The 13,906-nt window shown below is 42.2% G+C and overlaps 1 protein-coding gene across 2 annotated transcripts in view; it reads right to left on the bottom strand.

The window, feature by feature from the left end:
• Positions 1 to 13,906, bottom strand: part of LOC306912371 (phosphatidylinositol 4,5-bisphosphate 3-kinase catalytic subunit alpha isoform) — a 29,398-nt gene that overhangs the window by 7,967 nt on the left and 7,525 nt on the right. For both annotated transcript variants that reach the window (XM_079488543.1, XM_079488544.1), the window contains exons 6-19: positions 13,727 to 13,812; positions 13,020 to 13,125; positions 12,000 to 12,152; positions 9,337 to 9,471; positions 8,846 to 8,970; positions 7,999 to 8,080; positions 7,183 to 7,347; positions 6,468 to 6,571; positions 5,578 to 5,749; positions 5,150 to 5,256; positions 3,923 to 4,044; positions 2,782 to 2,860; positions 1,235 to 1,405; positions 941 to 1,058 (exon numbers count right to left, since the gene is read on the bottom strand). In XM_079488543.1, the coding sequence (XP_079344669.1) occupies positions 941 to 1,058; positions 1,235 to 1,405; positions 2,782 to 2,860; positions 3,923 to 4,044; positions 5,150 to 5,256; positions 5,578 to 5,749; positions 6,468 to 6,571; positions 7,183 to 7,347; positions 7,999 to 8,080; positions 8,846 to 8,970; positions 9,337 to 9,471; positions 12,000 to 12,152; positions 13,020 to 13,125; positions 13,727 to 13,812 (1,725 nt within the window). The remainder of the gene's footprint in view (positions 1 to 940; positions 1,059 to 1,234; positions 1,406 to 2,781; positions 2,861 to 3,922; positions 4,045 to 5,149; positions 5,257 to 5,577; positions 5,750 to 6,467; positions 6,572 to 7,182; positions 7,348 to 7,998; positions 8,081 to 8,845; positions 8,971 to 9,336; positions 9,472 to 11,999; positions 12,153 to 13,019; positions 13,126 to 13,726; positions 13,813 to 13,906) is intronic.

A 13,906-nucleotide genomic window follows, 5' to 3' on the forward strand; every position in this document is an offset into this window, starting at 1 on the left:
AGTGAAGCAGGCTCTTTTCAGACGATAATCGTCATGTAAAATGTCATGATTATGACAGCCCTACCAAGCATCACGACATTACATCGTTCTCAGTGTCCAGCTTTTTCTTGGCTGAGCACCCCGAGCGCTTCAACCAGTCTTTTGGAAGGCTCTTCTTCGTGATCAATGGTCATGTGGCTTTTTGCTCATTTGATCGTCCCGGCTGTGTCTGAAAACCCGTTCATTTGCGTCCCGACAATGAATCGTGACCACAGTCATCATAATGTGCATGTTTACCTTTGGTTCAGACAGGGCTATTTGTGCTAATAACGCAGATGACACGATGTTCGAGCACAGCAATCGTCAACAATGGACATGACATCCAAGCGCTCATAAAATGATTCCTGTGGACACGGCCCCTTAGGCAGCAATCATGTGACAGTGACACATGGATTAAAGCTAAATAAAATCTCACGACTGGAACAATTTGTATGTGGCCAAGTCTTATCATGCGATTTGTGAAACGGTGTGAAAGAAGCACCGCTCACCGTTTCCTACATAATGAACACAATATGTAACATTATGATGTTTTAGTAATGTTGTTCCTGCTGTTGTACATACTGCCAACCAGGTGAAGAAACCACAGATTGAGGCTTTAACCGTTGCTTTTATGAAATATCCCAGACAAATACGATTTTATGGAAAATGCTTCTAAACATATGGCTAGTTTGGCCACGTCAAATGCTGTAATATATATATTTTTAAAGGCCTATCTACGAGAACTTGTAGAGCGACTATTTTCGTTGTGCAACATGCTGGCTTCTATGGAATCCAAAAGACTGAACTCAGTCGTGGCGACTGAGAACTTGAATCAATGCGTGTTATCTGCAAGTATAAATCAGGCTTAATACTAAACAATGGGAAATGTAAAAACAAAGAATGTGGATCATGTAAACATTACCTGTCCGTCATCTTTCACCATGATGTTGCTGTTGTGCCTGTCTCCTATGCCCAAGATAAAGGTGGCTACACAGTAGCCTGCGCATGACCTCGTAAACAGATCTACGGCTTGGTCATACCTGGATAAACATCAAAGAATATATCACCGACAACAACTGGTAGAAAGTTACCAAGCACATTTACTCAATTACTGTTTAAGTACAATGTGGAGCCCTATGCAGCACCCTATGTATAGCATTTAGCTTCTTGCATGAGCAGTGACAACTAGAACCTTCTTGATTCTTGCTATACTCACATCTCTCCTCTGTTCTTGTCCTTCAGCCACTGGTGCAGCGTGTGGCTGTTGAACTGCAGCGCCCCCTTCAGTCCACCCTTGCACTGGATCTGCATGATGGTGTGGGAGTTCCGCACCACCTCGATCAGACCCACACAGTCCCCGATGGACATGCAGCCATACGGAAGCATCCTGGAGGTGTGTGTGTGAGAGAGAGAGAGGGGGGGGGGGGGGGTGTAACGAGAAGGACAGGAAAAGAAAAGTCATTAAAAGGGGTATGGGTGCGTTGGCAGTGTGTAACAACGTAGGTAAGTTAGAATCGCACGGGAAGTCGGGAACCTAATTAGCCTGATAGTTATATGTTGGATGTCTTTCTTTTCTCTGTGTAGTCAAAGAGTGAGAGTACTTTTTTCACAAAGAGAATATTTGGTAGTGTGTGTGTGTGTGTGTGTGTGTGTGTGTGTGTGTGTGTAACTTCTTCACAGCAGACATCTTGATAACTGTGCAGGAGTTGGTCTGTGCTTCTGGCACACACCTATATGACAATAAAACATTCATGTCACTACTGTCAGCTGCATTTAAGCATTTATGACATGTCAAAATGTCTCCTGTGGGGGGTGCCTGGTAACTCAGCCAATTAATGCACAGAACATATCGTCTCAGTCGGGTGGAAACCTCATATGTCCAAAACTGTTACTTTTCACGATTCAAATAAGTGTAAAACGTGTTGCTTCGTGCCATGAGCTTATGGATCTGCTACTTTTGTGTGACGCTGTAGTATATTCTCAAGTAGGGCATTCATTTACGTGATAAAAAGGTTAGAATATAGAGATGAGAGGTTTCTACCCGATAGAAACTACATACACGGTTTTCACCAGTGATAATATGCACCTAGTAAGCAAGAAACCAAGGGCAGGGCCTTGGCTTTCTTGACGTTCTACACTGATCCGACGTTAAGCATAAAAAAAAAAAGAGTCTCCCGTGACAGAAGGTCTGTTGTAAACATAATTAAACTGCAATCATTGTGCTCCAACTGCCTCCTGTCCCTCCAGGTGTACGTACTCTGAGCGCGTGACCTACATAACACTCTACAACACACACGTCTCTTCGCTGAGCCCATGGACAACGTCATGTAGGTTCTCAAACCTTTTCATGTCAAGTTGATATATAAATTTGGCCATGGACCCTCTCATCTGAAAATGTTTTGTGCCAGGGACACCCACACTTGAAAAGTGAAATGCCCTTCTGGGGGTCACTGGTACAAACACACATTTTCAGATGGGGGTTTGCTCAACTTCGCTGCCAAATATCTTTCAATTTGGGGGGGGGTCCTTGGTCATGGAAAAGGTTAGTGAACTACTGACTTACATAACCCTCTTCACATGCCTCTCTCTCTCTCTCTCTCTCTCTCTCTAGGAGCTATTCTTCCTGAGTGGAGTTATGTGGACTGCAGAGGACGATGGACTTCATGTTTAATGAATAGCAGAACTGCTTATTAATGTGCACTGGGGTTATGAGGTCCATTCACTATTCATGTCAGTGTGTGAAGAGGAGGCAGCAGCAGGTACCTGAGATCAAGCCCCTGGTTCTGCCAGATGTTCTCCATGATCCTAATGATCTGCAGCGTCAGCATGTCCTGCCTCAGATCTGGAGGAGAGGGACGGAGAGACAGATGAAGGGAGAGACGGGTGAGAGAGAGAGAGAGAGAGAGAGAGAGAGAGAGAGAGAGAGAGAGAGAAAGCGAGAGCCACAGAGAGGGAGGGGAGAGGGAGAGAATGAGAGAGAAAAAAAGAGAGGTCATGTTCAGTTAAGTCTCAGATGATAAGCAGCTCTTTGATCAGGTGTGTGATGCATTATAAACGTCCTCAGTTGGGTCATCATGTATGGATTATGGAACGGCAGAATCCCTGAGTAGCTCCAGTTAGAATGCAGTGTCGATAACAGGTTGAGGAACCGTGTGCAAAAGTGTAGATACCGTTGATGTCGGGCAGAAACTCATCTCCATATTTTAACTTTGTGGGTTTTTCCCCCCCGTAAATTAAGGCCCTACGTGATCATACTACAGTGTCACACAAAAGCATCAGAAGTAGCATATCTGCAACTTCTGATGCTTTTGAATCCTGAAAAGTAGCAGTTTTGGCCATATTATGTTCCAACCGACAGAGAGACGATATATATTAGAATGCATTATGTCAAACAACCTAATGTCTGTTAAATATTGGATATGAGGTATGAGGCCAGGCATGACACCTTAATGACAGGAGACAGGATAATTTGAACTGTTCACAGACAAACATTGTTCATCTCTTATGGTTCCATTGTTAATGCTGGTGGTTATATACCTATATCTACTATACCTTCGACAGGCAGCCTATGTAGACATTTTTAAAGCAAAGCTCAAGACCTACTTCTACACTCTTGCTTTTAGTTGACCTTTTCAATTCCTTGTTATTCATGTCCTCACTGTATTGCATTACTGCTATTATTTAAATGTTTTATGCCTTGCTTTTCTTTTCATTTTTTCTCCATTGCTCTGTAAAGCACTTTGAGCTGCATTTCATGTCATGAAAGGTGCTATACAAATAAAGTTTTATTAATATTATTATATGAACCACTTTCACCCTGGCGTCCCAAGGCAACATTTTCTGTGAAAATAGCAGATTTCCACGTTCACTGGTGTGTGAGAGACAGAGAGAGAGATTTGCTCACCATCTCCGTTTTTGAAGATGATCTCGTTGCTTTGAAAGAGTAGCTCTGACATCATGTCCGGGTTCTCCCAGTTGAGCCACAGTGGCCGCTTGGCCGACGACATCATCCTGCATTCCTCCAGGCTGGAAACACACACCATGCAATGTGGTGAGGGAGTTAGGGCAGGAAAAAAGGTTGTCGCGCAAAACCAAAGGGAGTTGCACAAATAAATCCTTTGAAAGAAAACTGAAAAAGCCCCGACAGGATCAATGATGGGATCTGTATCGATGACTAAAATGCGCCTTCAACTAAATGGAATTTTATTCAAAAGATTGACTGAAACTAAATCTAAATTTTCTGTCAAAAAGCGACACTGCTTCGTACATATCAAAGGACATTTTGCAGGTCTCATAAGGTTGGATCATATATCCTTTCTTACAATTATTAATGTAAGAAAGAAAAATGATGCGATCGGTTTTGATATCAATAACCTCCGTCTTTTTTAACTTCGTCCTGGGAGCTGGGTGTTACTAATTGAAAGGACGGTGAACTTCGTCCTGGGCGCTACTAATTGAAAGGACGGTGAACTTCGTCCTGGGCGCTACTAATTGAAAAGACAGTGAACTTCGTCCTGGGCGCGGGGTGTTACTAATTGAAAGGACGGTGAACTTCGTCCTGGGCGCTACTAATTGAAAGGACGGTGAACTTCGTCCTGGGCGCTACTAATTGAAAAGACAGTGAACTTCGTCCTGGGCGCGGGGTGTTACTAATTGAAAGGACGGTGAACTTCGTCCCGGGCGATCGGGGTGTTAATCACCGCACAGAAGTGCTTGAAGGTTGCCGAGTGCATGGTTAGTATTTCCAAAGCTTATTACTGCTCTTCTTCCTGGTCTACAGCATCCATATGTGGGGAAAGCTTTCGCTGAAAATAGCACATCGACAAGCTCCCAAGTTGTCACACAGTCACCACAATAACAGAAAATACACTAGTATAGAGCCCTGAGGGACTCGTTTAGCCATACTGTATATGGTTTAAAAAGAAACTGCCGTTCAAAGCAGAAGGTTATAGGATCATCTGAGCAGGCAAACACATAATGTTGTGGTTAACCACATACACCCTAACATCCAGAAAACGGTCATCTACGATCTTATAGATCTGCTATTTTTGCGGAAGAGATCGGGGTGTTGAGGGAGAAAGAATTAAGTGGTTAAACGTATGGGGTTTAAGTGGTGTGTGGCTTGTTGTACCGAAGGTTTCCCAGCTGGTGGGCAGGATTCAGGGGGGAGGTGAAGCTCTGTAGTGCATCCATGTAGTCGGGTCTTTTCATCTGCTCCACCAGGAACTTCATCTGGACCTGAGAGACCACAGCACAGCTCATCAGTTTTAGCCGTTTTTTAATTTGAATGCTGGAATGTAACGGTTTCCACCCGACAGAGACGATATGCAGTTGTTGTCGCTGAACATCGACATTGGCAGCTCTAAATAAAACTTTTACTTGACATTGGCTCGAGCAGGGATTTCCGCACAGTACGAGATTGCTTACAATAATGTGTACAAAAACACCTTCCAGTCGTCTGAGGGAGTTCCAAGGGCTCCCCAGCAAACAACATTTTATTTCAGGTGGGGGTGACATGTAAATGTTTTGTGACGGGTGGTGGTGGCGTGGTGTGTCAACCTTGTGGGCCTCGTCCTTCTTCTCCGCCTTGAGCAGGTCGGTGAGGTTGATGAGCTTCTCCATGGCCTCCACCTGTCTGCTCAGGTGCTTCAGGTACATGCCACACGCCCGGCAGTACGACTCCAGCAGCAGGCCGAAGCGCTGGCTCACCGTCTTGTTGTGCATCTCCGACCTGCATGGAACAATTCAATCAAATTCAAATCGATTGATGATTTGGAGAATCGATTTTAATAAAAATGAAATAGAAAAATAATTTACACCTGTGTGAAGCTCTTATCATTCTACATCATCATGACGCAACATATCGATTTGCTCAGACACATATGACATAAATTCTCCATTCATTGTCAATGGCATTTAATGTTACACTATAGCTGAATATAGGAGGGGCTAGCGCCCCTTAAATTCTGTAGAAAAAAATAGCAGACCTACAAGCTCACAATGCGCTATGCAATCACAATGTGACCGTTGTGACCTTGTAGATCAGCCATTTTTTGCTAATTTTGTGCAACACCGTGGGGTTTAAGAGGTTAATCCGACTAATAGATTAACCACGTTCAAGTCATTTCATCTCGTGTATAAAAGATAAGAAAATATTAATTTGATGAATTGAAAAAGTAATCAATGGCATAATCGTTAAGAAAATAATCAAAAAGGTGCAGGCCTAGAGGGAGGCACGGAGGAGAGAGCATTTACGTCCTCACAACACACAGTGTTAAAAAACACTGAGGTCAGCGTTTTCCACAGAGCAATGACACTTCCAACGGGCTCAACCGGACCTGAAACTAGATTGTCGGATGACATTCACACGAGCCGACCTTTTCAACATGAACATAAACAACTCGTATGGCTGCTTACGCAGCTACGGAATGTGACATTGACTGACTCACTTTAAATGCCAGAAGAAGAAGTGTCCTATCCGCTGGTTGGTCAAAGCCTTCTTCAGCAGAAAGCGTGCTAGCGGGTTATCCAGATACTGCTCGTACTTCAGGACCTGGGTACAGGCAACAAAGGATGTGCTGTAAAATGCTGTGCTCACATGCAACACACTGAAGCCAATGAGGGACAAATCAGCGTGCGTCTGTGCAACATACTTGAAATGCCATTAGCGGTAGGGCTGCACACAACACAATGTCTAGCACAATGCTTGCATAAACACCTTTTGACCATTTTTTTTTATGTACTGTATACAATTAGATTTTTGGAAACAAAATCTTTTATTGCACTAATTCATAGGGAATAGCCAACTAAACAGCACTAAGCAAAAACGACCAATAATATAAATACTATTCATATATACAATAATATATGCCAAGTTGTGCATCCCTTATTAAATGGACAAGCTTTGTATCATTAATATTTCATCCATTGTGTGGCTTACTTGCTTTAACCCATTTAAAGCCTTCTAAATCCCAATATAAGTTTTCTGAAAAATGTTAATACATATTTTTAATACAAAATTAATGTTGCTATATACATCTAAAATAGCACAGATGCTTTCCCGGATTAAAATGCACAGTATAACAACGTAGTAACACTATGGGCTTTCAAGGGTGGAAATGGGTTAATGAAGGCCATGTTGTAACGGTGCAACCTGTCCCACACCTGAACCAGCTGAATGAGGAACTGTGAGAGTCTGTCGTCCGTTAGGTATTTCTCAAGGCACTTCACAGCAAACTCTCTGATCATGGGGTCGGGGAAGTTACAATCCAGCAGCTCCATGGCGAGCTCTGGCTTAATGGCAGGCCAGTCCTTCAGAAGGCAGTACATCTGGACATAAAACAAAACACAACTGGTTAGAATGAACAGAATGACTAGGATTGTATATTAACCCTATATACAATACGGTATGCAACCGCAAACATAGCAGTTCTAAAAGCGCACAACCGTCGGGACTCTACTTTAGAATCTATTAGAAAGTGTTTACTAATAAAGTGTTATCGGAGTGGTATCAAGGTAATGTAAAGTAATGTCTAACACAGGGAGGTGTCTTCAGTGTTTGTCAGGCCAAGGACCCCTTAGCTGAGAGAGAGATGAAGCAGGGACCCCCACTACACATTGGATTCATGATAAATGTGTTTTCAGACATTTAAACGGCTTAAACCATCAATACTTTGTAAACTTGATCTTTGGCTCTGTACTTGGTCTGCTTCCCTCTACACCAAAAATAGCACATCTGCTATTTCCCACTAATGTTCCCCTCAGAATAGGGATGTGAGGGTTCAAGTGGTTAATATAAAAATTCAAAAATAAAGTCCCTATTTCACACAAAGAGTTGGCACCCCCCCCCTGCAATATCTCTGAGGACCACCTAGGGGTCCCGGGACCCCTGTTGAAGACCCCTGGTCTAACATGAACGTGACGGAGCAATGCCATACAACAATGTAACTGTGTCAGTAGCAGAAACGTGAGACGCCCCACCTGTGCAACCTCATCTCTGGAGTTCCATTTCACCGCCAGGAGGATCTTGGGAAGAATCTCTGGTATATTGACACAGTAGTGTCTGAAATAAGACATGAAGAGATTAACCCATTTAGGCCTGACCTTGAAATTTAAAAGAAATCTTCTAAATCCTCCAGTTTTCTGAAATAAAAATTCACGATTTTTCAAAAATAGCAGACCTACAAGCTCGTAGCTATGAGCTTGTAGATCTGCTATTTTTCAATAGCTAAATTATAACATAATGTTTAAAACACCAAAAGGGGTTCCCGCCCAAAATGGGTTAAATAGTTGATGGAAAATACAAACATCTACATGAAAGCATGTCTGCACAATTTCACTTTGTATAGATTATTTGGATGAGCAATTGTAAGTTAAAACAGTTTGATCAGCCTATAACAGAGGAGTAATATGGCTTAAAAGTGTTACAACACTGATATTCAATTCAACAATGTACCTCCATGTTTTATCTTTATTTACTGAAATCAAACTTCAACCCATTCTGGACGGGAACCCCTCTTGGGGTTCTGTACTGTATTAAAAATGTATTTATTTTTTACGCTGCTATATAAATATTTGAAGTTTTTCAGAAAACTTTTTAGAAGGCGTTTTTAGAATCGGCCTCAGTCCAAAATGGGTAAACACAAGTTAAACCGTAGTAGTAGCAACAGAGAGCAAAGAGATTATTTTAACAAATTGTTCAAAGACGCAATGAAAATCAGAATAGTTTCCATATTTATAATGACCTTTTAATGCATGTATTTAAATTGTCATAGAGGAGAAATGGATGTAGTGCTCAGTGTTCAACAAGCAGACAGCCATACTATACCTGTGTCTCCATAGGAAGTCTTTCTCCTGCTCTGTGATTTCAGACAGAGGGTCTCTGTTACAAATCAGACGGAGCTGTTCATTGTCACTGTCCGTCAGAGGGTTGTCACGCGCCAATCTGTTACTCTGGAAAAATAACACCACAACAAATGAATCATCTTTGCCAATATTATAATTAGAACAGAGTTTCATGTGGGTTGCTATTTAGACACCATGTTGTTTAGGTGCTAGGTTTGATGTTTACCTGGTGTCCTAGTTTCTTTGCACTGTTTACTTACAATATACCCGGTCATCGGTTGAATAAGGAGTCATGAAATATACTCTAAGACGCTCTGGATAAAAGTGTCTGCTAAAATGCCAAAATTGTAATGAATTATCTGTAAAGGTATGCTCACACACATGCATATGTGTGCGTACGCATACCCCACACACACACCTTATGTTATGATGGAAACGCACACACCCAAAACACACACGTTTGCTAGGCCTTACCAAACCGGTGTGGCTGTAATTGAAGCCCAGCTCCCTGGAGATGTTCCAGTTTGCATGATCTTCGATGGTCGCCATGTCAGGGAACTTGACAGGACAGCTGAAGAAGTCGAACTCTAGCTCCAGACAGGGCGTTTCCTGGATGTTTGAAAGGAAAGTTAAGAAAATAACTTCTTGACCCCAAGACGGAAATTCAGTCTCCAGAGGCAGCACAGCAGTTAAGATACAGTTACAGGGCAAGAAAAGCACTGTAGGTACAGGCTAAAGACACCACACAAAGAAGGAACACCATCAATAATGAAAAATAGTATACAACAGTAGACACTCTCAACAAAACGTGCATTATGCAGAACAAAATAAATACCGGTAACCAAACCGATTGAAATTGAAATTAAAGTTGGAGAACCACAAAATAATGGTACATGTACGTACATGGCACAGAGGGCCATGTACTGTACCAGTGAATCATTTATAAGTGGGATGAGAACAAGCTTAGCTGGAGGCTAATGAGGTGACTCTCAGAAATGTGAAACCTTGTGGCTTCCCACTGTGGTCCATGTTATGGCTTTTTTCCACTACAAAGGGTAACCAAGAACCTTCCATAACCAGAAACGTTCCAGGTATATCACATCAGTGGATCAGGAGGAAGAAGAGAGTAGCCGGAAGGTTTCCGGTTACCGTAATTTCCGGACTATAAGCCGCTACTTTTTCCCCATGCTTTGAACCCTGCGGCCTATACAACGGTGCGGCTAATCTATGGATTTTTACAGCGAACTAGAGGACCTTCTAAATCTATCTCTATGGCCAGTCCTTAGACTTACTGCTTGTAACGTAACGTTCCACCAGAAGGAATCCAACTAGCAACTGCTTCTGGCGTAATACTTTCTATTTTTTCATTATTATTTTGGCTTGGCCTTTCCTTCTTTTGCGATCCTAGACCAGCGTATCCCATTATACAGGCTGACTAAAAAGCTGAATAACTCGAAATCTTGGCGCTTTCTAGAGCAAGGATGGCTATATTTTAGCTCGCTAGCATTGCCGCTATTTATTTAGCATTAAGATGGACGCCCAAAACAGGATATCGGTCCTGTGTGTGCAGCCTTTAAATCGCCTTGGCAGTCTGAGGTTGGCTGTGCGTCGTGGCTTATAGTCCAGTGCGGCCTGTATATGTACACATTTGTTTTCCCCCCCTAAATTTAGCTGGTGTGGCTTATATTCAGGTGTGCTTTATAGTCCGGAAATTACGGTAGATCCCAGGCTCCCACTGTGTTACTCAAAGTGTCCTTGAGCAAGACACTGAACCCCGAATTGCTCCTGAAGAGCAGGTTGGTGTCTTGCATGATTTCCTCTGCCGTCTTGTGTGTGTGAATGTAATGCACATTGTAAAGCGCTTTGCATAAAAGGTGCTATATAAATGAACCATTTTATATAAAACTAATAAGTAGTAGTAGTAAGTAAGTCGGACAGGCTTATTGTCGGTATCAGCCAGAGCACAGGAGTACATCCCTGTTTCGCAGTGCGCTAGACCCGTGGGAGATGGATTGCTGTGGTTGAGCGCAACACCTATCATCAGCTCCCAGTACTTACCGCACGACTTGCCACACCCAAGCAGTGCAGTGCTACTCATTCGCCGAGTTGGCGATGCCCGTGATCTTGTGGTCAAGAGGTGAGTGCTCTACCGACTGAGCTAAACGAATAACAGATCTACAAGCTCACAACATGACGTCTTGTGAGCTTGTAGATCTGAAGCTCATCTGCGACCCAGCCGCAGCGTATGGAAACCCCCAGAACCTAAGAATTATGTTTTATTACACCGTTCGCTTAGTTTATGTAGTGCTAAAGAGCCATTAGACCAGTAGTTCTCAAACTTTTGTGCCAAATTGATATATATTTAGCCGCTCAGCCCTATCTGAGAAGGCATTGTGCCAGGGATCACCACAGAAGAGAAGATTTTAAAGCACTTTTTAAAAAATGTAAAAAAAGAAAAAAAAGAAATAGCAGACCCCGGACCTCACATTGAGATTTGAGAACCACTGCATTAGAGACAGACTGGAAAACTTGTTCTCCGAGGTTGTTCATAACTGTTGTGCTGTTTCAGCTATGTTAACTGTTCATATAATTTTGCTAATCAATTTTAATGTCAACCTCTGTGCGTGCGTGCTGACATCCACAATCTATTGCCAACTTTTCTGGTTAAGCTGTTTGTAGGGCTGTCACGATCTTGAAATTGCATTACAAAATAATTATATTTGTTTGTCTTTGGGCTTCTTAAACAAACATTCAAATAACTTCAATAGAAGTACCAATGACTGGTAGAACCAATAATCGTATGAGAAGGTTATCAGGTAAGTTTGTTTTAATGTGGTCATCTGCTCTACAATCTCACAACGAATAGCATAGCTTGTAGGTCTGCTATTTTCACCAATTTTGACAATGTTTGAAATTGTATGAACATTTCTCAACAGCTGAATTGACACTCATGAATGGAAAACAATTCTGACAATAATGCAAAAAAAACAATTGCAATTATCTCAAACAAAAACAATTAGCAATCGGGTGATTATGTACTAATTGTAACAGGACATTGTTGGGGTTGTAAAAAAACATTGGTTCTCAAAGTGGGGTGGGTGGGGTGGGTACCAGGGGGTCTGAGAACCACCTCTGACCTTGTTGGGGTTGGAGCCTGTGACGCCGATGGGGTTGAGCAGGTCCTCCAGGCCGTGGGGGACGGGCCACAGGTTCAGAGCCATCTTCCCCGACACCAGCGTGTGTGTGTAGTCAAACAGGTTGATGTTGCCCCAGGCCAGTGGACAGTGCTCCTGGAAGGGACACACACCAATGACACATCATATGGATTCAAAATGATGAAAAAGAAAAAAAGGAAAACAAAAGCCCAGCGCATAGGGCTGTCAACGATTGTCATACAAATTGAAATGAACAATTTAATTGTGTGGCTTTTAGGCTTTGTAAACAAAAGAGTTGCATGGGGCAGATATGACAAAAAACTGAAATGCAAAGAAATTACTGACAATGCCCGATACCAATTGTCAAAATAAATAATGCTTGTATTTTTCAAGCATTATTTCATTAGCCTACTCTTTATAGCGATGCTGCACTTTTGTAGAATCGGGGTTGTATACAGTTTGATGTATGATGTTAGTGCAAATACTGTCTAGCGTCTTTATCTCAAAATCTCACTCTGCACATAAATGCACAAAGTGGAGTCTGTTAACATACAAAACTGAGTCCTGCTACAGAACTTAATTTGGGGGAAGTGAAATTGCTGTATTCATGTTATATTATGCTTGTCTGCAGTTTTCTAGGACAACAAAAATCAACAGTGTGTTTCTATTACCATAGAAACACATTCACCAAACTCAGTAGGCAAAGTAGGTGGACAAAACATACCAGTACTTTCTATTGAATAGTCAGAATGATAGAGAGCAAGGAAGAGATATATACTGTAGAGAGGGTGCTCTGAACAGAGCTGCAAGGACGTTCAATCGTGTTCATTGACATATACAGTACTTTAGATTGTGTGAATAGTGAAGAAAGGGAGGTTGCTTCCAAGCCCCTGGGACAAAAAAACCCACTTTACTTATTTATTTTTTACTAGCCCCAGGCCGGCAATAGGGCAAACCTTGGTGTCCAGTTTACCCCTGATAGAGCTACTTGTCTGGTCTCACCTCTTTTGCTCCTTTCCTGCCCTTCACAGAGCAGATGGAGAGGCAGAGGCGGGCTGCACAGGGGATGTCTGGAATGTACATGTCGTAGTTCAGCCACTCGTTCCACCTGCCAACACAAAAACACAATATCACACCTGAGAGACGGTCACGAAGATGGCGGAGGCTTAAAGACAGAGTTGTTCTACAGATACCATTATCGGAAAAGCGCCCAATAGAGTGAAAAATGCTGGCATCGGTATCAGCCAGTCTATGCCATTCAAGTACCATGCAATTAATCGCATGATATTTCTTTTTAAAATAGTAATTTTTGTAATTCTTCAATGCTACGGTTTTATACTCTTAACTAACTTGGAGCTGCAATCTAACTATTATTAATTGAATATGTATTTATTCCTAGAACAGAATGGTCCTCAAACATTTTTATATCATAACCATAACTGAGAATGTACAAATGTTACCTAATGGACCAGGGTCCATTTTGTTACACCTGTGAGGGTTCAATTTGAAACCCACTCAAAGAACACTGACGGACGCACTTTGAGAACCAGTGTCCTTGATTATTTTTTTAATTACACATTGGTATCGGATAAGTACTCGATATCGACAAATACTCAACTTGCAGGTGTAATAATCGGTATAGAAAAATAATTGTATCGGTGAACCTCTACTTGAAGACATAAATGAGGCTGGGCTCAACGGCAACATACCTGGGGTTGGAGCAAGGCACGCGCTGAGTGTTGACGTTGTCACACAGCTGCTCCCCACCGTGGTAAATCCCCGTCCTGACGTAGATCTGAAAGCCAACCACAAGGACAAGGACATTCAGTTTGATGGAATCCGATTCTGATACTCCACGCAAAACACTTTATATTCTAATGTTTTGTTTT

The sequence above is a fragment of the Electrona antarctica genome, assembly GCF_951216825.1.
Source record: "Electrona antarctica genome assembly, chromosome: 19".
Classification (NCBI taxonomy): Eukaryota; Metazoa; Chordata; class Actinopteri; order Myctophiformes; family Myctophidae; genus Electrona; species Electrona antarctica.